General features: G+C 39.1%; 1 protein-coding gene across 1 annotated transcript; it reads left to right on the forward strand.

The window, feature by feature from the left end:
- The first annotated feature begins 793 nt into the window (after positions 1-793).
- On the forward strand, positions 794-22,519 carry nup93 (nucleoporin 93). Its single transcript, XM_081372323.1, has 22 exons — positions 794-937; positions 1,516-1,712; positions 1,819-1,936; positions 11,491-11,553; positions 13,289-13,417; positions 15,125-15,199; positions 16,046-16,138; positions 16,248-16,387; positions 17,423-17,555; positions 17,804-17,961; positions 18,174-18,339; positions 18,446-18,539; positions 19,532-19,723; positions 19,801-19,927; positions 20,439-20,511; positions 20,605-20,649; positions 20,914-21,030; positions 21,114-21,232; positions 21,488-21,605; positions 21,699-21,782; positions 22,031-22,159; positions 22,294-22,519. Exons 2-22 carry the CDS (start codon positions 1,534-1,536, stop codon positions 22,402-22,404), a joined length of 2,463 nt encoding a protein of 820 aa, XP_081228449.1. The 5' UTR covers positions 794-937; positions 1,516-1,533; the 3' UTR covers positions 22,405-22,519.
- The last annotated feature ends 745 nt before the right edge of the window (positions 22,520-23,264 follow it).

The raw sequence follows: 23,264 nt of genomic DNA on the forward strand, positions 1-23,264 counted from the left end.
TACTTAGTCATCATACTGTGTCAAAGGGACCATCAAAATGTGAAACCAAGATTTCTGGTGTTAAATGTGGCATGTGAGCACATCTCTCTTGGAAGCTGATAACTGAAGAGGGCATAACTTAAAGCTTACATTGTTTGAGTGAATCATTGCTCTGTTAGGTTTGTTCAAAGAGCATATCTGGAAAAATAGTCATCATAGTGAAGAGGGAAAAAATAATGGTTTTCAATTGTTGGGTTAAAGCAAAACAAAAAGTTTTCCAAGTTGGGAAAATACTATTTTATTTGTATTTATTTTATATGCCAAAAGCTGTTTATCCAAGCATACTCTGTATTTTGGCACACATTAATTTGTCACTTGGTAGGTAGCTAAGTTAAATGAGGCAGATGCCAACATGTTTTACCCTCATGGTGTAATTAAGGTCTTAATATGAATTTAATATTACTGTAATTTAGTACTAGCCTACTATTATTAATAATTATATTGTACAAATGTATATATAATTTATTTTATATATTATATAAAGTTTATATTATCATTAAAACATTATATTAAATATTTAAATGCTATTATTGTACAATGTTACTAGGCCTCCTATGATTTTTAGACATTATATAGGCTTACCATGATATATCAAGTATATCGGACACCTCTGTATCTTCACCGTCATGTTTCAGTCAAATGGATTTCCAAGTAATCTTACAGAAATTGTGCATGACTTGATCTCGCCGATATTAACGTATTGCAATTTGTAAACAGAAACATCTGAATAAAGTTCTATCGAGGCTCTAGTCGCGGGTGTTTTTGGGAAAATCGGTTTGAACCAATCAACGCTCGCTCTCACAGGAACCCGGGAGTTCACGAGGGGGGATGTGTTTAGCATAGCGGCTAAAGTGAAATCATTATATTATAGCCGCTATAAGAATACACATTCAGCGAGGTGGGTTGTTACATATGCGTTAACTAATTAACTATTTAATGGCTTGTTAATTGCAGTCGCATTTGACAGGTGTCTGTTTGGGACACGTTTACCGACAGCACCTCATGTCAAGTTAGCTTGCTAGCAAGTGACAGTCATTTGTATTGATTACAGTTATTACACAAGCTAAACAACCATGACATTCATTCAATGTAGTACTAATATTGTGTTATCTATCTATCTATCTATCTATCTATCTATCTATCTATTTACATATGACGAATATTCGTCCCAGTTATGCTAAAAGAATAAATGCTAATGTATGTATATATAACGTTATCATGTCACTGACTTACCTCAGTAATCAAGAAAATTATATATATTTTCAACAGAAATCCCACAGTTACTACTGTAAAATCATGATAAATCAACCTGGAGTCTCTTTCAATGTAAAAAGCTTACAGTATTATAGTGATGACAAGAACTAGTATTTGATAATCTGCTGGGTGTTACTGTTACTTTGGTAACTGATATACTGAATACAAATGATGTGCATATCACCATGTGTAACAGGCATACTGCTCTTGTTTTGCTGTCAGGTGGAACAGGTGCTGGATATGGATACTGAGGGCTTCGGGGAACTCCTGCAGCAGGCAGAACAGCTCGCAGCAGAGACCGAGGCCGTGTCCGAGCTGCCCCATGTCGAGCGAAACCTACAGGAGATCCAGCAGGCAGGAGAGCGACTACGGTCCCGCACTCTCACCAGAACCTCTCAAGACACAGCTGATGTAAAAGCGTGAGTTTTCAGTGTTCAAATGCATTTAAAAGTCATGCCAATTCATGTAAAGTAATTTTAAAAAAGTATGCTCTTTAAATGGTGTCATAATTTTTTTTTACTTCAGCTCCATCCTCCTGGGCTCTCGTGGTCTTGACATCTTCCATATCTCCCAGCGTCTTGAAAGTCTCAGTGCAGCCACTACATTTGAGCCTCTTGAGCCAGTCAAGGACACAGATATTCAGGTTGGTAGGGGTTTTGTTTGGGTGGGAGGCTGTTCATAGATGCGTTTATACTTTATACCTCCCCATTGCATCTCATGAGATGCAGCTGTGTTGTGTCATATATTTAGCTGCTTTAGCTGCTGCTTAAATTGTTTAAACTGTAGCATTTGTTGTTATCAAAGTGCTCTAATTTTCTGGATGTACACTACAGTTTAAAATAACTTATATACACCAAGTTCTAAAGTTTTGGGTCAGTAAGATTTTTAAAGGCTTTTTAAAGAAGTGTCTTATGCTCACCAAGGCTGCATTTAATTGATACAAATATTAAGTAAAACAATATATAAAAAACTTCATTATATTATATAACAATATTGTAAAATAGTATTACAATTTAAAAATGTTTTTGTAATTCAATATTTTTAAATATTCACATGATTCTTCAGAAATCACTTTAATATGCTGATTTGCTTAATTTTTATTTAAGTTGATCTGCTTAAAGGCACACTATCTAAGATTTTTAGATTCAAATATCCAAAAACCACAAGAACAATGTTATATTTTGTTGACTTGTGTACTTGCATTATTCCAAACGTTTCTAACAATGTATATAGCTCAACACGGTTAGTCTTATCTCAGGTGAAAAAGACGTACTGTTAAATGTATTAAAAATGCATTAAAGTATATTAGTATTGTACTAAAAACATACTCAAGTACATTTTTTATATATTTAATAGTACGTCTTTTTCACCTGGGATTGTTTGAATCACTTGTTTTCTTGATTTACCTAGAATAGCCTACAATGTTTGTACCATGCCTTAGAGACAACACTATTCTGTCAAGTGGCTAACAAGACAAAATCATAGAGAGCTTTCTCCATCACACATATTTAAAATTAACATGTCATTTAGCAACACCAGTCATCCAGTTTTTATTAATATGATATTCTAATATCGATCTAGATTATTGCAAAGTGCACCAAGTGTCTCATCATAGCAGCCACCGAGCGAAAGCTTTAGAATATAACTTTCAACACTCTCAAATGTATTTAGTATGATTGTTTTCAGCATAAGCATAATAAAAGCACCGCTGGACTCAATGCCATTGTGCATCTCAGGTCCCTCTCAGTAGCATTCACTCCAGCCCTGCTTCATACCACAGTAACGATAATAAAATTTGAATACATTAGCTCATCCATGAACATGATTTCTGCCTGAGTCTGTTGGATTCTTCTCCATCGGTGAAGGTAAAGATGACAACTCCCATGAATCCACGCTCATTCACGGCATCATCAAGTAGGGCTGTCACTTTTGTGAAAAAATCCTGTTCGATTTTTGAGACATAAGTGTTCATTGAATCGATTGTAAAATCGATTTTCCACGTCTAAAGACGTTTCCATTTGAAACGCCAAATATTGGCAAATCCACGGACAACTAACAGGCATTAGGACGAACGTAAAGAGGGCGCTTGAGACGCGCACAAGTCAGCAATATTCCTGATGATTTATTGGCATGAAGTTTCATGCACAATGACAAACAGGAGTGCACCATTCTCGAAAAACAATAAGCAGAGTGAGCTGGACGAGCTGGACGCGCTCCGAGAAGAGACCGTTAAAATCGATTCCCTATTTTCGTTTTCAAAACTTGCGTTGGTTGGTCCGATCGATTGTGCAATTGATTTTCGAACGTAAAGTGACAGCCCTATCATCAAGCTACGCCTTTGTTTTGAATAAGCGACCTCTGGCGGCCTAAATTACATGTTGTGCCTTTAAGTAGCATTTCTTATGATTATCAATGTTTAAAACAGTGCTGCTCAATAATTTTGTGGAAACCACGATAATTTTTTTTCAGGATTCTTTGAAAAATAGAAAGTTCAAAAGAAAAGCATTTAAGCATTTAAGAGCAGCAAACCAGCCGTTTCATAAAATTGCCTTGCAAAGTACAGTTTGCTTGAATATTGTTTTTTTTACATAGAAAACCAAGTTACTTTCTTTCGATATGGTCAGAAGGCAACAGTGTAGCATTTCTCGTTTTATATTCTATATTTTATAGTCTGAGTCTGTCATTGTCCTCCTTTTTCTCATTTTAAAACATGTATGGGTATTAAAATCAAGCTTTACACCACCATTTGATACAAGTTTGCTTGTCATATACATGGACATCATATACATATCATGACTAAATTGCTAGCCTGGTCTGCTAAGTTTTTAAAATTATATTTTAATAAGTTGTACTCATTTATGTGCTGTATTGTCTGTAAGTTATCAGATACCTAGTTGATTTCGCTTTTAAAGGTGCTTTCAGATGCTTTTTTTTTAAACTTCAGTCTGTAATTGTTAATGTAATATATGTTCCCTTTACTTTAAATCACTTCAATTTGAAACCGTCTGCTGTGCATGTAAAGGATTCTATTTTTTAAAAAGAGATCCTAATATCAAAAAATTATTTAGTTTGTGAGTTACAACAAACATTTTTAAACGTAATTTTTCTAAATTAATCCTAATCGTATGCATGAGATGGTTTGATTTTTATTGCCAGCAATTTTATGTGTAACTTAACATGCATTACCTCAGACTTCAATGTCACATGATCTTTCAGAAATCATTCTAACAGACCAATGCTGATTTGGTGCTCAAGAAGCATTTTCTCATTATTATCAATATTGAAAACAGTTGTACTGTTTAACATTTTTGTCGATACCATTATGAGAAAGTCTGACATATTCTTTTATGAATAGAAAGTTCTAAAGAACAGCATTTATTTTCAATAGAATTTTCTTTTAACATTATAAATATCTTTACTGTCACTTTTGATTAATTGAATGCATCCTTGCTGAACAGAAGCAATTCATTAATTTCTTTAAAAAAGATCTGACTGTCCTGAAACTTTTTTGTTGGTAGTGTTTGGTTTTTGTTATTGCTTTCCCTAGTGATGTACTCTGCATCGACTTAGGGTAATAATTTGATGAGACATTCCGCATCACTGCCTCAGTAGAAGCCAAATAAACATTTAAACAATCTCCACACTCAGCCCATTTATAATTAGCACTATGCTGTTGCCTTTAGAGCTTGAGAGACAGGATGAGTCTAATGGGTTTTGGACAGTCCATGTGTATGCGTCTATCTTCATGGCAACAGGTTTTCCTGCTATTCATGTTTTTGTACATTATCATTGCTCCTTAGTGCAACTTTTCTTGTGTGTGTAGTGTGTACCACCATACCCCATGCATTTCCTGCTGTTTATTTTGATTTGGGAATTTGTGGATGGTAACTTTTAGGAATTATAGTTCATGCTGTGTGAATTGATTATATATGTTTGCTAAGGCATGACTTTGCTGTAGCAATGAGTTACAATTGAATTCAGCTTCATCTGTAATAGTAAGAGTCATGATGGCCAAGAGGCGTGACGTGGCAAAACTTGAGTCAGGCAATGCAACTTGAGTCAGGCAATGCATTGTGTAATTCTTTAAACCTTTTACAAACAAACATTGAAATTACACAGCCAAGAGCATTACAGTGTAATAAAGAGTTTAGTGTTTTTGCTGACTGCTGCCTTTGTAAATCAAAAGAAATAAATGTAAAAAAGGAAAAATTATTTTTTAACTTATGTTTATTACTTCATGAAACTTAACAGTGGTTACTACGCCCCCCTGTGGATGTTGTTGATACGGATTATTCAAATCATGCATATTTCCAATCCATGTTTGTTATTCTGTTCTGGTACACAAAGCACCTGAAGACAAATAGAGCATGTGGGTTCAGAAGGGGACAGAAGGGTGATGTTTATGGTGACCGCATTGTGATGCTACAGCTTTAGTGAATTATAGTGAGCTCACTAGAGCCGGGAATCAGCAGTCAAGTCAACACTGAGCTGGCAAACCACATGAAATTAAAGTTGGAGACCTCTTTGTGGCTTTTGTCCATGTCTGCACACCTCATAGCATTGTGAGCTACTAAGCTTAATTTAGTCTGTTTGGTGGGATGTTTACTGCATAAGTGGAAAATGTTTGTACTTTTCCAGTGTGTATACATTTAATGCTGCAAACCAGTGACTTAAATGTATTTACACAAAATCACAGGAAGTCATATATCATCACATACTTGAATGTTGAAGTGGATTTGGGATAAACTAAAGCCCATTTCTTGGGGCTTCAGCCATCATCATCAAATAATAATAATAATAATTACATGTATATAGCGCTTTTCTCTGCACTCAAAGTGCTTTACATAGAAAGGGGAATCTCCTCAACCACCATCAATGTGCAGCATCCACCTGGATGATGCGACGGCAGCCATATTGTGCAAGAACGCCCACCACACACCAGATTATTGGTGGAGAGGAGACGGAGTGATGAAGCCAATTAGTGTATATATATATATATATATATATATATATATATATATGGGGATGATTAGGAGGCCATGATGGACAGAGGCCACTGGTCAAATTTGGCCAGGATGACGGGGTTATACCTCTACTCCTTCGAAAGACATCCTGGGATTTTTTGTGACCACAGAGAGTCAGGACCTCGGTTTAACGTCTCATCGAAAGGACGGTGCTTGTTACAGTATAGTGTCCCCATCACTATACTGGGGCGTTAGGACCCACACAGACCACAGGGTGAGCACCTCCTGCTGGCCTCGCTAACACCTCTTCCAGCAGCAACCTGGTTTTCCCAGAAGGTCTCCTATCTAGGTACTAACCAGGCTCAACCCTGCTTAGCTTCCAATCTTGGGCTTCAGGGTGATATGGCTGCTGGCTATGTAAGATCATGACTAAAATCGTCTTTAATGATTTCTAGCTGTGGCTGCAACTGATTTTTATATTTACATTTGAGACATTTGTTATGTGTGTTAAAGTTTTGGTAAATAATTTAGTCATTATTGGGAAAGATGTCAGTTTTACTTTGTTATTCTGATTTTTTGACAAATTCTGTTAAAATATCCCTCAGAAATAATAAAAAGAATAAACAGTAGTAGATTTGCTATGTGCATTTCTCAGTTATAAAATATATTCCCTATTTCTCAAAGTGCTTCAGTTTGAGAGGAAGCTACTTGTATTGATTGTTTTAAGTTTTAAAGTGAGTCATTGTAATAAATGGCATCTTAACAATATTATTGACAATGCTAAATGATGTCCAGTATAATATGAGTTAAAAGGAGCACTTTTGTGGTTTTATGTCGATGAAGAGGTACTATAAGTCTTACTGAAAGGACACTTTGTCTTACTGAAGGGCTTCCATAAATTGGGAAACATGGATCTAAAATGGTGATTATCTTTAAATGATCCAAATCTATGGCCTGTTTTCAATGCTGTCAAAGATGAGGCACAACCGTAGTGCACAGATTTTGACTGTTTTTCACAATCAAAAGATATTTAGAATTTTTGAACAATCACACAGCCACACCCATTAAATGTCCAGGAGACGTTTAACAGATTATGTCCTGATGATAGCAATTGGATGATGTTACTTCTTTCCATAAAGGATAAACATATTCTCGTCTGTTCGAATGTTATAGACGCTCATTGAGAATTGGCTGTTGACTCATCAAGTCCTGTAATGATCTACTTGGTTTTCGCTTCCTGAAGGTTCGAAACCATCTACCCCCTCCCATCTTTTCCTCTGCTTATCTCTTCTCTCCTTCTCTTTTTCACTGTCTCTTTCCCTCCCCTTACTCTTGTCTTTTTTGTCAGACATATTTTTGTGGTGGGCCTGCCAGAGTGCGGCTCGACTCTTACTGGAAGTGCACTTACTGCCTGGCACTTTCCTCACCTCCCTCCCTGCCCGAATGTATGTATGTGTGTGTGGCTGAGAATCTCTTTAGAGATTTTCAGTGCAACTCTGATTGACTCTAAGGGCTATGAGATTTAATATCTTCCTTTTGTCGAACTTGTGTAACTGCTCTTCCATTTATCATCATCTTCATTCTCATTATGTATCGCCGCCGTCTCAGTCTCCTATTGAAAAGACGTTCAGAATCACATTAAACGTGCTGCTGAATAAAACAAAGATGCTGCAGGTGCCATGCTCAGAATTGCATCAGTACAATTGTGCCGAGATATCCAGATGTGCATCGACCCTGCGAGGTGGCGGCATAGTGTAAATTGTATATTGTGCGTGCTCCATAAGGCTGCCGAGCTGCCTGCCTGAAGACAAAGGAAATGCTTGCTGCTGATGAGGCGTAGTCTCTTGCCTTTCTCTCGCCTTCTGCGTTTGTGTGTGTGTGGGCAAATGTGCAGCCTTCTGTAACCCACGTTTCCTTTATAAAAGCTAAATAAAATATTTTTTTTTAAGGCACAAACTCGATTTAGGTGCCTATGTCCTGTAGTCAAAAAGGCAAACGCCTTAAATGACAGACTGAAAGCAGGAGATGCTTTACCCGAGCAAAATGGCGCCGAAACAGGCGATGCATCTCATCTTTTTCTTTAACTCTCACTTCAACTTACTTCCATCTTTCCTGCACCATACCTTCTCACTAGAGTGTGTTATCTAAGCACACAATGGTAGGTGTGGGATAAGTGCAAATAGCTCTACATGTGGAGTCTGATCTCTGGTCAGTGCACTCTGTTCATTAACTAAACATGACTCTTAAGAGGATTATTAGCCCAGTTTCTGGACAGGATGTCGAAATCCATCAGGAGAGTGTGTGTGTGGGGGGGGATCCATTACCATAATTGCATTGCGCTAGCAGAAGTGGAAAAAGGAAGGATGCAGAGATGTTTTAAAAAGGAAGAAATGAGTGAGAGTGAACGAGGAGGCTGGCAGGGATGCTGGAGGAGAGATGAGGAGGAGGGGTGGACGGCTGATGGTGAACAGGCACACGGATCAGGTTGAATAATGACTTCTCCTCAGATTCCCCCCCGTGTCTCTGGGCTGACTTGGTACGCTCCGCCTCCGACAATAAAGCAGCCCACTGTAACCCTGCTCGTGGCTCATATCTAGGTTCAGACCACTGGGCCGCCTTGAGGTAAAGAAGAGTGCATGTGGCTGACATAGTGGGCCTCTGGTAAAAGAGGTCAGGGACGCCCCAGAAATGCACTGGTCCGCTTCTACAGAACGAAGAAGATGGAGAGAGCACGAGCAGGGGACGGGCACACCGCTCCTAGACAGTTTCACCTCCCAGCAGCACTTTCCCAGCAGGTTAAACCAGAGCATGAGTGAGTATCACCTACACGCACATGCATTCAACACCTCGCTATAGGCTACTACATGCGTCTCAGTCAGTCGGTTTAACCAGGAAAATGAGACGATCGCCTTCTCCGAAGGGATGATGAAGATGGCGAGGAGGATGATGATGAAGGCTTGTCTGTCACACAGGAAGTGGTTGGGTTAGGGTGGGGTTCCTTCACTGCTTATTGTGCTGAAGTAAATGAAAGAAAAGAAAAAGAGAGGGATGTGTAGATATAGAGGGGGTGTTTTGTTTAAATCAACTGCCGTGGGTTTGGTTGGCGTATGTATGCATGTCTTTTGTCCATCTCTTGAATTCGATGCCAATCCATGTCATATTTTCTGCTATATGCTCCTGCTATTTTCACTTTACTTCTCAATCTGTGATGGTCAATATCAGTGCATTGCATTATACCTGATTTCAAAATATAAAAGCATCCAAAAGAAGGTGTGTGCATCCATGAACATGTATGTATTTTATATGTTGCATTCATTACTATGGATTTATTGAGTTTATATGTATGTATGTATTTCATATTGTAATGACGTTTTTTTGCCCGTAATGATGCACCGTTTTTACCTCTATCAAACTCGCCCAATATTCGCTGTGCTTTGAATCTTCCAGAAATCCACAATGCTTAATTGTAGGGGATATGATAACCTTCCCTTTCAGCATATGAGATCTGCACTTTGTCTAGCTGCTTTGATGCCAGCCTTTAGTCACGCATTTATTTCACCGTGATCAGATGATTCAAAATGTGCATCAGAAGATATGTGAATCTTTGGTATAAATTGCACATCTGATCTCTTCTGAGAACTTTAATTCGATGTGACTAATAATGGGTTAAAATGACACATGCAATGACACGCATCACAGTATGTATTAAGCATGTTCTCAGTTTAGGCATGACCCAAATGCATCCATTTAAAATGTTCCTTTTGTCAGTTAGTGGGTCTTGGGTACTTGATGCAGAGCGTGGATTCCTGAAGGGGGCACTGTTCTGTAGCTAGCGGTTAGAGGCACAGTGACTGAGCAAGAAATAATGCTGCTAAGTACGAAATGTTGGCTGCTCCCACACCTTAAACCCCCACCCACTTTCCATCTCTGTATCCATTAGCTCGCCTTGTTCGTTCAGATGTGTCATTTAGATGTTGCGTTCCCCAAATCAGAATAAATCAATCCTCATTTACAGCTGTCAGTCAAAGTGTGGATGGGGAGATGGGGGTCGTGCGATCTCAGAGGGGGGAGGAAAGAAGTGAGGAATCATCGGGGGGGAGGGGGGGTCAGGATTCAACTCTGTACTTAACACTTGTATAAGAGAGGAGTCAAGGATTTAATGATGGAGTCAAGGAAACATCTCGAAAATCAATGTAGTGCCATGTTTTTTATGACATTACCGTATTCAGTAAAAATCAATGGAAAATGTACTTGATGCTTTTTCAACTCCATCTATGTTACAATAATAAAAGCAGATGAGTGCAGGTTCCAGTTCAGAGGTCACGTTTCTCTCCATCCTTCAATATTGGCTTTTTAGCGATCTGATGATCCTCCAAACCCATCAGAACTAGCTTTCCCCTTCCATCAGTACCACTCCCTATCCCAGCCCCCACTCAATGTGTGTGTGTGTGTTGCACGCCATTCCAGTGACTTCTCTGTCCTCAGGATCAGCTGCTGGATCTTTCTGTTCTGTGTTTAATCAAAACGAATGCGGGTATGTGTGTGAGTGTTCGTTACCCTGGTGTACATCAAAAAACGAGTGCTTGTAATGCATCCATACAGGTTGTTCGAGCTGCACACTCGTCATCTAGTCAGAAAATGTAGCTTGTGTATTCGTGGAGGCTACTGATGTGTGCGTTTTCCATCTGTGATCGAACAAAGATGACGTTTTAGAGGATGATGGTCCATAATTAGATATAAGCAGCTGTTAGCTTAATGATTTGCAGTGGGGAACATTCAAATCAGGCTTGTCTCTGGTTTTGTCAGTGTCATAGAGATTGGTCCAAAAAGTCTAGATGCGTGGAAACCAAGCAGTTTGAACCACATTTTCCAAACCCGTCCATGAACTTCTGTGTGTAGAACTGTGGTTGCACGAATGTGGGGTGTCTTAAATGCACAGTACTTTTTGTACACTCAAGAACGTATTGAACCAAAGCTTTGCTGAACCAGCTCTGACCAGTCGAGAGCGGCCATTTTGGGTGAGCGATCTCGCATAGGGTCGATTCTAAGCACATTTTTAGCAGTTATTTCAATAATGATGCCAATTCTCCATCTCTAGCCTGTGGTGCTTGCGTCTTAGAGGAAGTATGGAGGGAATGAGAGAGAAAGGGAGAGAGGGCGTGTGCTCTGCATGCAGAAAAGGGGAAAGTAGGTTGCAGTACGTTTAACCTCCATGCCGTGTCTCTTGTTCCAGGGCTTTCTCAAGAACGAGAGAGACAATGCACTGCTGTCAGCCATCGAGGAATCACGCCGCAGGGTGAGTGTCTTCCTTCACTACTCTACTTTTACATTCATTTATTTTCTTAGTCGGTCAAATTATGCCCTTTTTGTCCATTGGAGAGAAAAGGAATGTGATTTTTAGCAACATTAAACCTCAGTGTAACTATATCCCGTATTGTCCAGACATTTAGAATCTGCACTATTCGTCTGACAGCTCCTTTAAAACCGTCTCCTTCCGAGGGTCACTCTTTCTGTTTCAGACCAAATCCCCTTTTCCCCTTATTGCCTCTTCAGCCACTGTCAGCAAGGTAAAAACAGACCCTTTCAGCTGTTATTACGGTATCAATCTCTCAGCAGCAGAGAGCTCAGGTCAATATCCATCCATCCTCTCAGTCTAGTCATCAAACCTCTCAGGAGGAGGAATGTCAGCAAAGAGATGGGAGAGGATAATTTGCTCTCCAAAGAGGAGGTGTTAACCAGTGACCCAGATGACCTGCATGTGACAAAATGTCGCTGGTGAAAGTTTTGGGTCCTCAAGCACTACAGTAAAATTTATGTCCATCACAGACTGGGTCAAAAGCTTTTTGACACAACTTTTGCTGATATATATATATATTTCTTACAGGCCAAAACTGTTCTACATGATTTATATTTATAAAAAAAAAAAAAATGGCACCTGTATGGAAAAACATGACAACTCATCTTGATTTAGTTCCTCATATTTTTATCATTGTGGCTTAATGGGAGGAATATTCCACATATTTGTTTCCGCATGGAGTGCTGGGCAGAAATTAGGCTAGACGTTTTAGAAGTAGGAGTTTTCTTAAGCAGACCATTTATGTGTTTTTGAATCTTGCATGTGACTTACATCATCAAGTGTCAGACAATAGTTCTTAAAATTCTACACAAACTGCAGTTCCTAATAAAGTTACCGTCCAACTGGCAAGTACTTTATTCACACTACTCTCCAAAGCCAATTTTCTTTGTCAATTTTCTTTCTTTATTTTATTTTTGTGTTCATTTTGGACCCCAAGTGAGAATGGAGTAAACTGCAGGATGATTAATGGCTTTTTTGACCCAGCAAAATCTTCTGAAGAACAGTTAGTTCCTGAAGTGCTTATAAAGCCATGCGCTATTATTTCCCACCCTAAAACAAAAAGCCCCTATGCGACTTTTCCTCTCTGAATTTTACCTGATTCACATTAACTTCTGCACATTGAACTGATATTATCTCACTCCCTCCCTCATTAAGCTTGATTCCAAAATCTCTTCCTCCAGAGTTCAGAAGCCTTTTTAATTAGAACGCTTGCAATTATCACACGTCGATCCGCCGGGACCGAGAAAAATAGACGAAAGGTCTTCGGATTCAATCAGGGTATGGGCTAAATCGGTAGTAGGCGTGAAGACAGACCCAGATAGCGGCACAGTTCCATTAGCGAGGCCTCCGCGCATCCAGGCTTTTGCGGGCCAGACCCAGTTTGAGTCTCCCCAGGCCCAGCTCTCGTTCCTTGTCCCTCGGAGGTGGGATTGGGGGAGGGGTGAAGATAGTGGTGCCCGTTAGCGCTTATTGTTCACAGCATGCTTCCCAGATCCAGGCTGCTCCCTTCTTACTCCACTAGCTATTTTTAATGCGTCACATGTTGGGTAACCTATATATTCACTGAAGGCTTTATAGTTTCACTCATTTGGCTCTCTATCATCACATGTAGTCTGTTTTTCATGTGTGATTTGTACCTCGTCCCCTCGATTTACTCGTTCTGTCTTTCTCGCAGACGTTTCTGTTGGCGGAGGAGTACCACAGAGACTCTATGTTGGTGCAGTGGGAGCAGGTGAAGCAGAGAGTGTTGCACACCCTGCTGGGAGCTGGAGAGGATGCACTGGACTTCAGCCAGGAAGTGGAGGTCTGAGGAACATCACGCCACATAAAACACAATACACACACAGGACAGATATGACATAGCTCCCTTGTATTATATATATATATATATATATATATGTATATATATATAATATTAGTACATATTAATAAAATCTACACACACACACACATAAAAACACACACACACATTCATAATATCACACACTCACCTCATGTGACGTGTTCTGACGTGTTCATGAAGCACAAATTTTCTTATAGCATCTAAGGAGCTTGTTCCGATCTGTTGCTGTGATACGGCCAGCCTGTGGCTACGTTTGGCCTGGATCTGAGTGTTAGTGAAATCTTATCTGGCAAGAGCTTTTCTAGTAGTTCTTTTCAGACAAGGACATTTAGACCTGATTGTCTTTTTATTGATTGTCTTTAAATGATTTAGAATTTTATATATATATATATATATATATATATATATATATATATATATATATATATATATATATATATATATATATATATATATATATATATATAATATCAGTACATATTAATAAAATCTATAGTGAGAGAGTTAGCTATACATATATACTGATATTTTATATAACATTATTAATTGCCAATAAATATGATTTTTTTTTTTGTTAGCTATGGGTATATTCATATCTGTGTATATTTTATATAGACAGAGTTGTATATGCTCATAGCATACAAGAGGGGGGGAAAATCATGAGAATAAGATGGGATGACTGGTTGTTTTTAGAGGGTATTATTCATAAATAAAGGGTGTTTTGGCAGCACTGCTCACATCTCTGCTGTCACAAAATGGAGAGGTGAGCAAGAGGAAAGGATGTAGAAAACATCAAACATTGAAGATGACAAGCACTCCTCTTCTGAATAATATATACCCAAAAATGCATGTTTCACTTTTATGTCCTCAAGTATAACAATAGTCTGTCTACGGCAAATAGTGACAGTCTTTTTGAGATCGTCGAAACCTCAGAATATGCTTTTGTCTTTCCTTTTATTGTCCTATAAAGGATTCGAGAAGAGTGTTGTGTTTGTGTGTATATTGTGTATTTTGCTCTAGGAGATTTTTGACTGCTGTCCTGCTGCTTTAATTATTAAACAGCAGTTAAATTTTCCATGTGTGACCTGCTGTTCTCTTCCTATGCCAGGAGCTCACTCTTCCTTGTACCACCAGCCTGAGTCGCCCCTCCCTGCTAGATAGTCACACAAACTACAACGCCTCAGTGGCTTTCTTGCCAGGCTGTTCATGGAATTTGCTACTAGGGAGTGTGTGTGTGCGCGCATGCGTGTTTATGAGTGTCTTTGAAAATAATTTCAATTAAAGCACCATATTCTTTATCAATGTGAAATCTTTCTAAATGTGATTTTTTTTTTTTTTTTTTTTTAAGAACGGGTTGGATACAATTATGTCCACGTAAAAATTTAATGTTTTCATGTGTGTGTGTGTGTGTGTCTCTCTCTGTATATTCACAGTACTGAGCTGTGTGCTCTCAAGCGTGAGTTATGTTCTTAACAATAGCTTCACGCTACATTGGTCGCTGCATTTAGATTAAAACAACTCTGCGAGATAAACGCAGCTTGTGCACTTGTCAAACCCACGCTTTTAGAGGCACATATGCACACCTACACATGTAGAGAATATTAATACGGGCTTGTTGTGTAGACATCCTTGTTTATGCCTTAACGACTGTTGCTATGTGCCCCACAGCCCAGTTTCGTGAGTGAGGTCGCAGTTCCAGGACGCAGTGCACTGGACAGTGTGGAAGTTGCCTACAGCCGACAGGTTCGTAGAAAGCCACACATATACAAAATAAATATAGTGATAAATAAAAATAAAACAAAAATGTTTTAAATATATACTGTATTTATAAATAAGTTGCCATTTCTATTTATTTATTTGTATGGATGTATATACATTTAAAAAGTATAAAAATATATCTATTATATATTTTAAGAAATCATTTTAATACATAATATTAAAAGAAATGTATTAAAGCTTTAGCGTATAATTATAAACATGAAATCAGTCATCTAAACATTACAGTAGAAATGTTAACTCTCCAGAATTTTGAAACATCACATAGAAAGAACAAACTGGCCGACAGCAATATAATCACTAATAAATCATGCAGACATGTTGAAAATAAACGAGTGGCTCCTAGTTACTCAGAGTACCTTGTCATTTAGTTCAGCTTAGCTTTTCTCTTGGTCCGTGATCTAGACACAAGAATAAATGTGTTTTGTTTTGCGAGCCTAGCTCTATTGATCTATAAGATTGATTGGCTGGATGATGGCATGATGGGTAGGCTCCCAATCTATCCATAAAGGGGAGGGCTGATTCTCACTCTCTTCTCCTTTGTTCTCCTTTTTTATTATCAGATCTCTCATCTATTTCCTTTGTCTTTTTTTCTCTAATCATGTGTCGCCACATCGCCTGCGGAGTCATCTTTCTAGTCTTAGCACTCTTTTTTGAAGACCTTCTAAACATTTTTATCCTGTTTGTTTTGTTTTTCATCGTCCTTCATTTCACCTCCAGATCATAGTGGATCCAGCTGCCCAGAGCTTGGCCTTAGACAGCAATCAGTCTTTGACCATCATTCTCAGTTTGCGTTTTTCCTCTTTCTTTTAGATCTACGTCTTCAATGAGAAGATAGTAAATGGGCATCTTCAGCCCAACCTGGGAGATCTCTGTGCATCAGTGGCCGAAAGCCTGGATGATAAGGTATATCACATTTGGCTTCTGCGTGTGTGTTCTTAACTGTGCTTTTCATCTCAGAAATTTCGGGAAGCGATTGCATTAATAGTAAAGTTCTGTGTGCGTGTGTTTGTAGAACGTTTCAGACATGTGGCTCATGGTGAAGCAGATGACAGACGTTTTGTTGGTGCCGGCAAAGGACACTCTGAAGAGTCGAGTGTCTGTGGACATGCAGATGGCCTTCGTCAGACAAGCTCTACAGTTCCTGGAGAACAGGTGAAAGAAAGGAAATGCAGCTTGCTCTTTAATTAGAGAGATAATATTGAAAAAATTGCACATTTCATTCAATTCACATTTATTTGTATAGCGCTTTTCACTATACACATCGTTTCAAAGCAGCTTTACAGAAAATGCATGAGTCCACATTACAATTTAGAGTGATCTGTTATCAGAGGTAACTGTCTAAGATATGTACTTCAGAAATGTACATATACAAAATCAGAAATCACAGTTAGCTAAGAATATATTAATTTAAACAATGTAATAATTTAAGGCAGAAACAGTGAGCTCATTGAAGTAATGAATGTTTCAGTGTACAATTGTACAGTTTACTCTGATTAAAGACTTCCAGTTTATTGTGGAAATTGTTTGTACGATTCTGCAGTTACACTAAATGTTAAATGCTTTTGAAATAAGTCACAGACTTTTTTTTTAAATAATTTAATATTTTTCAAAAAAAATTATGTAATTTATTTCTGATGGTAAAGCTGAATTATCATCATTACTCTAGTCTTCAGTGTCACATGATCCTTCAGAAATCATTCTAATATGCTAATTTGGTGCTCAAGAAATATGTCCTATTATCAATGTTGAAAATAGTTGTGCTGTTTAATATTTTAGTGAAAACCGTGATCCATTTTTGTCAGGATTCTTTGATAAATAGAAACTTCAAAAGAACAGAATTTGTTTCGAATAGAAATATTTTGTAACATTATAAATGCCTTAACTGTTAACTTTTGATCAATTTAATGCATCCTTGTTGAATAAAAGAAGTGCCTTTTCAATTGTACTGTATGTTTAGGGTTCCTATGGTCCTTGAAAACCTGAAAATATCAGGGATTTCTCACCCACATAGTCCATCACTAAATGAAAAAATTTCATGAAAATTTGTGAATATCGATTTTATGCTGTATACATTTCATCGGCTTGATTTTGCTCTTGTGTAGATTAAAGCGTGCTTACAGGCCGTAGAGATTTTAGTTTGTGAACCAATCATTCTTTTAAGCCAATGCTTCTGTCTCTCTTCTACAGCTATAAAAATTACACTATGGTCACTGTTTTTGGGAATCTGCACCAGGCTCAGTTGGGTGGTGTACCTGGCACTTATCAGCTCGTATGCAGCTTCCTAAACATCAAGCTGCCGACCCCGCTGCCAGGCATGCAGGTACTGCAGCAAAACGTGTCCACACCGCACAGCACAGGCAGCACTACATCATACAGATTAGACGCCATCACTGCAGATACTCTCGAGCGAACTGCTCTGAGTGTGGCTTCCGTAGTTTAGATAACAGCAGTGGATTCTCCCTGCATGGGCTAATAAGCTGCTTATTTCAGACTTGAAAGTAAAAAGGGGGTAAATGGACGCAGTGTGACCCGAGGATAAACCTTGCTGTGCGTGCATGTGTGTAACAGGACGGCGAGGTGGAGGGACATTCAGTGTGGGCTCTGATCTATTTCTGCCTGCGTTGTGGAGACCTGTCTGCCGCCATGCAGGTGGTGAACAGGGCACAGCATCAGCTGGGAGACTTTAAGATCTGGTTTCAGGAGTACATGAACAGCCCCGACCGACGGTGAGAACGCACATACGCACACCCCAAAAACTAGATCACATCCTAAGAGAACTATTTCTCCTCTGCTTTTGGTAACTACTTCTCTCTGGTATGCTTGACCCAGCTTGCTCCCTTTTTGTATCTCATGCATAAGTTTATCTTAAAACTGAATAATTCAGTAAATCCGTTTTATAGTTCTTCATAAATTTACTCAACCGCATTGTTCTTCTCAGTTTGTCTCCAGCCACAGAGAATAAACTACGACTTCATTACCGACGTGTGCTGAGGAACAGCGCAGACCCCTACAAGCGTGCAGTCTACTGCCTCATCGGTAAATGCGACATCGCCGACAATCATGGAGAAGTGGCCGATAAGACCGAGGATTACCTGTGGCTCAAGGTCAGATATAGTCACTGATCGTATACCAGAGTGTACGTTAGTAAGTTATCTTTTACTGATGAGTTTAGTTGCCCAGTTTTTGAGTCGTGTTCTGTGTCTCTACCAGCTGAATCAAGTGTGTTTTGATGAGGACGGTAGCAGCTCCCCTCAGGACAGAATGACTCTGGCACAACTTCAGAAACAGCTACTGGAGGACTACGGTGAGACCCACAGTCATCATTATATTTACTTATCCAAACATAATTATTCAAAAATATTTACCAGTTGTTCTGTGACGGGCAGGATTCAACTAGATTCGATCAGATTCAGAGAAAAAGAACTATGAAAACTGGGATCAGATTGGTCAAAATTTGTTAGTGACAAGGGGACCATTTCTGTAAAACTGGATTAATTAGACTACACTAGTTATAATATTACAGTTACAAAAATATGTTGTCAATATGTCTAAATGCATTGGGAGAGGGATCTCAACTCTATAAATCAAGTGGCCTCTGGCAATGTGCAAAACTCAGGTCAAATTATTCCATAAAGCCAATAAATCTTCCCACTTATCTTTTAGATTCACTCCAGTCCTAAAGGAAGAGATTTAATTGGGCATGTGAAAGACTAGGAAGTTAGTCAGTATGCAAAACCCCCCTATTCAGTCTCTGCCAGTGTGCCTAGCCCAGATAAAAGTGTATGTCATTGTGCTGTTTTCTCATGGCTTAAACTTCTCCTCGCCCAGTTTTAAAAAGGCATCCGCTTAGTTTCTTCCACCTGCCTGATGAGTCAGTCTTATCTCTCCAGCACTCCTGCAGTACACCACATTAAAGACTCCCTCTATTGCTGATAAGACTCCTTCACTCCCAGCTGCGCTGCCACTACGCTCCATGCAAAGTCACAGCAGGTCTTTTCAATGCTGCTTTAAGACGTCAGTTTTAATGGCAATTTAAATAAGAGGGGATTATTTCAACTCATGCAAATGGAAATGAAACAGCCTATTTAAGCACTTCACAGCTGAGGAAGATTTATGTGGAACCTATTACTCGCTTAAAGAAGCATTCGAATTCCTTAAGTTACAAATCCTTATTGGCTGCTTGTGCACATTTCCAATATGTGGTTTATATTGTTTTGTAAGTGGTTTTGGATTATCCCAAATGTCCATGAATGTGTTCATAAAGGTGTGTGGCATCATTTGAATCGTTTTCTGCAGGTGAGTCCCATTTCTCAGCCAGCCACCAGCCATTCCTGTACTTCCAGGTGCTTTTCCTGACGGCACAGTTTGAGGCGGCCATAGCGTTCCTTTTCCGAGTGGAGCGTCTGCGCAGCCATGCAGTTCACGTAGCTCTGGTGCTGTACGAACTCAAACTGCTGCTCAAATCATCAGGCCAGAGCGCACAACTCTGTAAGTGTTGATCATTGAGTGACAACTCTAAATTGTATCTAGTTTCTGTTCTAAGGAGGTTTCTGGTCTCTTCTCAGTGAGTCAAGAGGCTGGAGATCCTCCAATGGTGCGAAGGCTGAACTTCATCAGGCTGCTTATGCTCTACACCCGCAAGTTTGAGTCCACTGACCCACGAGAGGCTCTACAGTACTTCTACTTCCTCCGGTAATGGTCATCCTAACCCCAGCTGATGCTATTGGGTCATCTGGGGTAACATACTGAAAGAGCTGATCTCAAATCAGTCAGGTTGAACAGCTATCGAGCAAATCCATACTTCACTATACCAAACCTGTTCTGAAATCACCTTGTTTCCTGTTTGATGAGTGGCTGAACTGTAAGTCATGACTTTTTCCCTGAAAATTCTGAGCGGAAATCCCTCTCTGAGAAGAGATTAATGTGTCATGAATAACTCAGAACCTTCCACGAATGATCCATGAATAATTAAACCTGTTCCATGCACACTGTGAATTCGATGCTAACTTGCCCCATTGTTTTAAGAGACCTCACAGCCACGGGAAACAGTTGATCTTCTAAAGGTCTTTTATCTCTGGGTTTCCGTGCGTATCACAAAGCGAGCACGTTCATTCGCAGGTCAAAGCGATTTTGTGCTACAAATGGCATAATTGCTGTATTGCACCGAGTGAAAACTAAATCGCTGTTCTCTGATTGGCCATAGGAATGAGAAGGACAGTCAAGGAGAAAACATGTTCATGCGCTGTGTCAGCGAGCTAGTCATCGAGAGTCGGGAGGTAAGAAGCGTGTACGAGCTCATTGGAGGTTCTGCATACTAATTGCTGTTATCATTACATAATTTCTGTCAATTCTTAACTCTCTTCCTGTAGTTTGATATGCTTCTTGGAAGACTCGAAAAAGATGGAAGCAGAAAGGTATGTTGGAGGCTTTTGTTGTTATATCACCTGACTAGCAGACAGCGAACGTGCCACTTCTTTCTCTGTTACTCATTGTGCACTGCACGCATTGATTTAGCTTTATATTTGGTTCGTTCAGCCGTGCAGGGTTGTGTAGAATGTGCTTTTGTCTCGGAGGTCTTTACAACACAGTCTGGCCTTTCATGCTCAGAGCCATTTTGACAACACCATTGTGCATTCAAAGTCCTCTGCTCTAAGCAGTGCTTGTTTGAATCCCTTCAGCCCGGCGTGATTGACAAGTTTGCCGGAGACACGCGGGCCATCATTACCAAGGTAGCCTCGGAGGCCGAGAACAAGGGATTGTTTGAGGAGGCCGTCAAACTGTACGAGTTAGCCAAGGTAAGATACGCTGTGATGTGCCATTGGGTTTATTAGTCTAGTGATGATTTTGTGCCTAAAACATCTTTTCTTTCCTGCTTCAGAACTCTGATAAGGTCCTGGAGCTGATGAACAAACTGCTGAGTCCAGTTATTGCTCAAGTCAGCGAGCCCCAGTCCAACAAAGAGCGACTCAAAAACATGGCAGTGGCTATTGCTGAAAGGTACGCATTTTGTACACAGAACTCTACAGATTATGGAAGCTAAAAAAAAGTTCCCAGTTACGACTATTTATTGCAATTAGACTTTGTTCCTCGTAATGGTGATTTAGTCGCCAATTGCGACTTTATTTCTTATTTTATCTCACAATTACATTCTTTTTTTTACAGGCTTTCATTAGTAGCCTCCATCTAAACGGTGCATTATGGGTTTTATGGTCTTGTAGTTTCAATGAACACCTTTTGTTTGTTTGAGCACAGGTACCGTACCAACGGTATAGCTGGGGAGAAGTCTGTGGACAGCACATTCTACCTGCTTCTGGACCTCATGACGTTCTTTGATGAGTACCACGCCGGCCACATAGACCGAGCCTACGATGTAAGTCGCCAGTAAGACCCCTGCTGACCTTGGGCGTATGCTGATAGTGCTAGGCATCTAACTAATCTATATTTTTGTGCCATTCTGTGTCAGGTTATTGAGAGGCTAAAGTTGGTTCCCTTAAGTCAGGACAGTGTTGAGGAGCGAGTCGCGGCCTTCAGAAACTTCAGTGATGAGGTAAGAGATCATCTCGCATTAGCATAAATTGCCCACTTGCTGTTCTCTCAAATGCTAAGCTATTTTGCCATTTCAGGTGACCCCAAATTAACAAGTTGTTAGTGTGCGTTTTCAGATCTTTCCTTTTTGGTTGAGTTGACCAAAATCTAGTCTATATTTTTTTTTAAATTGTGTTTATTTTAAATGGCCAGAATGGAGGAGACCTTAATTCACATGACATTCTCTCCATTATGTCCTAATATTTCCAGGTCAGACATAATTTGTCCGAGGTTCTTCTGGCCACGATGAATATCCTGTTCACGCAGTATAAGCGTCTAAAGGGGGCTGCAGCAGGCACACCAGGAAGACCACAGCGTACCCTAGAGGACAGAGACACGGTAAGATAACAGTTATTGCTTATTCAACTATAAAACTAATCCTAAGACCATTATTCACTGGACATTTGACACACACTGTGACAATACATGTTAATCCTGATTAGCTCTTCTCAAGTGTGTGTGTTTCTCTGCAGCTGCTGCGCAGTCAAGCCCGGGCTCTGATCACGTTTGCGGGAATGATTCCGTATCGGATGGCTGGAGATACCAATGCCAGACTGGTTCAGATGGAGGTCCTAATGAACTGAAACGCCCCACCCCACCCTTCTCTTGCTACTCTCCTTTATTGTCCTCATTCCACCATTATTTTGTCAACTTATATTTGTATTTTTTCCATGATTTGAAATAAAAAAAATAAGTTCAGTTTTGTTTCAATTTAATTTTTTATCATAAACTTCATTTTTACTTTGATGTGACGTTATTGTTTTGTCCTGCATTTTCTGTTTAGTTTATTACATCTCAGTTGCTATTCTTTTTTAAAAGCCATATCAAATATCCAATTATCTCTCATGACATCCAATATCAAGCAATCAATTTGCACATCTCATGGAGATTATATTCTTTATTATATTAGTATCAGTGAGATTATTCACTTTGGTAGATTTGGTTGCAAACACAGATTACTGTACTATACATTCAGGGTTCTCACAGTCTTGGAAATATTAGGGAATTCTGTTTTCCAGGTCTGGAAATGGCATTGAACTTAATTAGACTAATTTCAATAGTGAATATACATTTTTCTAGTTAAACATTCCTCTCAAATATTGTATTTATTTATATTGCTCTTCATTAGAGGTTATAAATATTGGTAACACTTTATCTTACACTGTCCTTGTTACACTTTACATGTACTTGCTATATTAATGACAGTAAATGATGCATAATTACATGCAACTAACCCTAACTATATAGTAAGCACATGTTGTTTTTTAATATCACTCAGTACTTAAATATACAGTTACACTGTAACAAAGGCACCTTAAAATAAAGTGTAACCAAACACTTTACAATAAGTTCCCATTAATGCATTAACTAACAATGAGCAATACCTTTGTTACAGTATTTATTCATCTAATGTTAGTAAAAACTTACTTCATGTTAGTTCAGG

This window comes from Scardinius erythrophthalmus, assembly GCF_964197995.2.
Source record: "Scardinius erythrophthalmus genome assembly, chromosome: 8".
Classification (NCBI taxonomy): Eukaryota; Metazoa; Chordata; class Actinopteri; order Cypriniformes; family Leuciscidae; genus Scardinius; species Scardinius erythrophthalmus.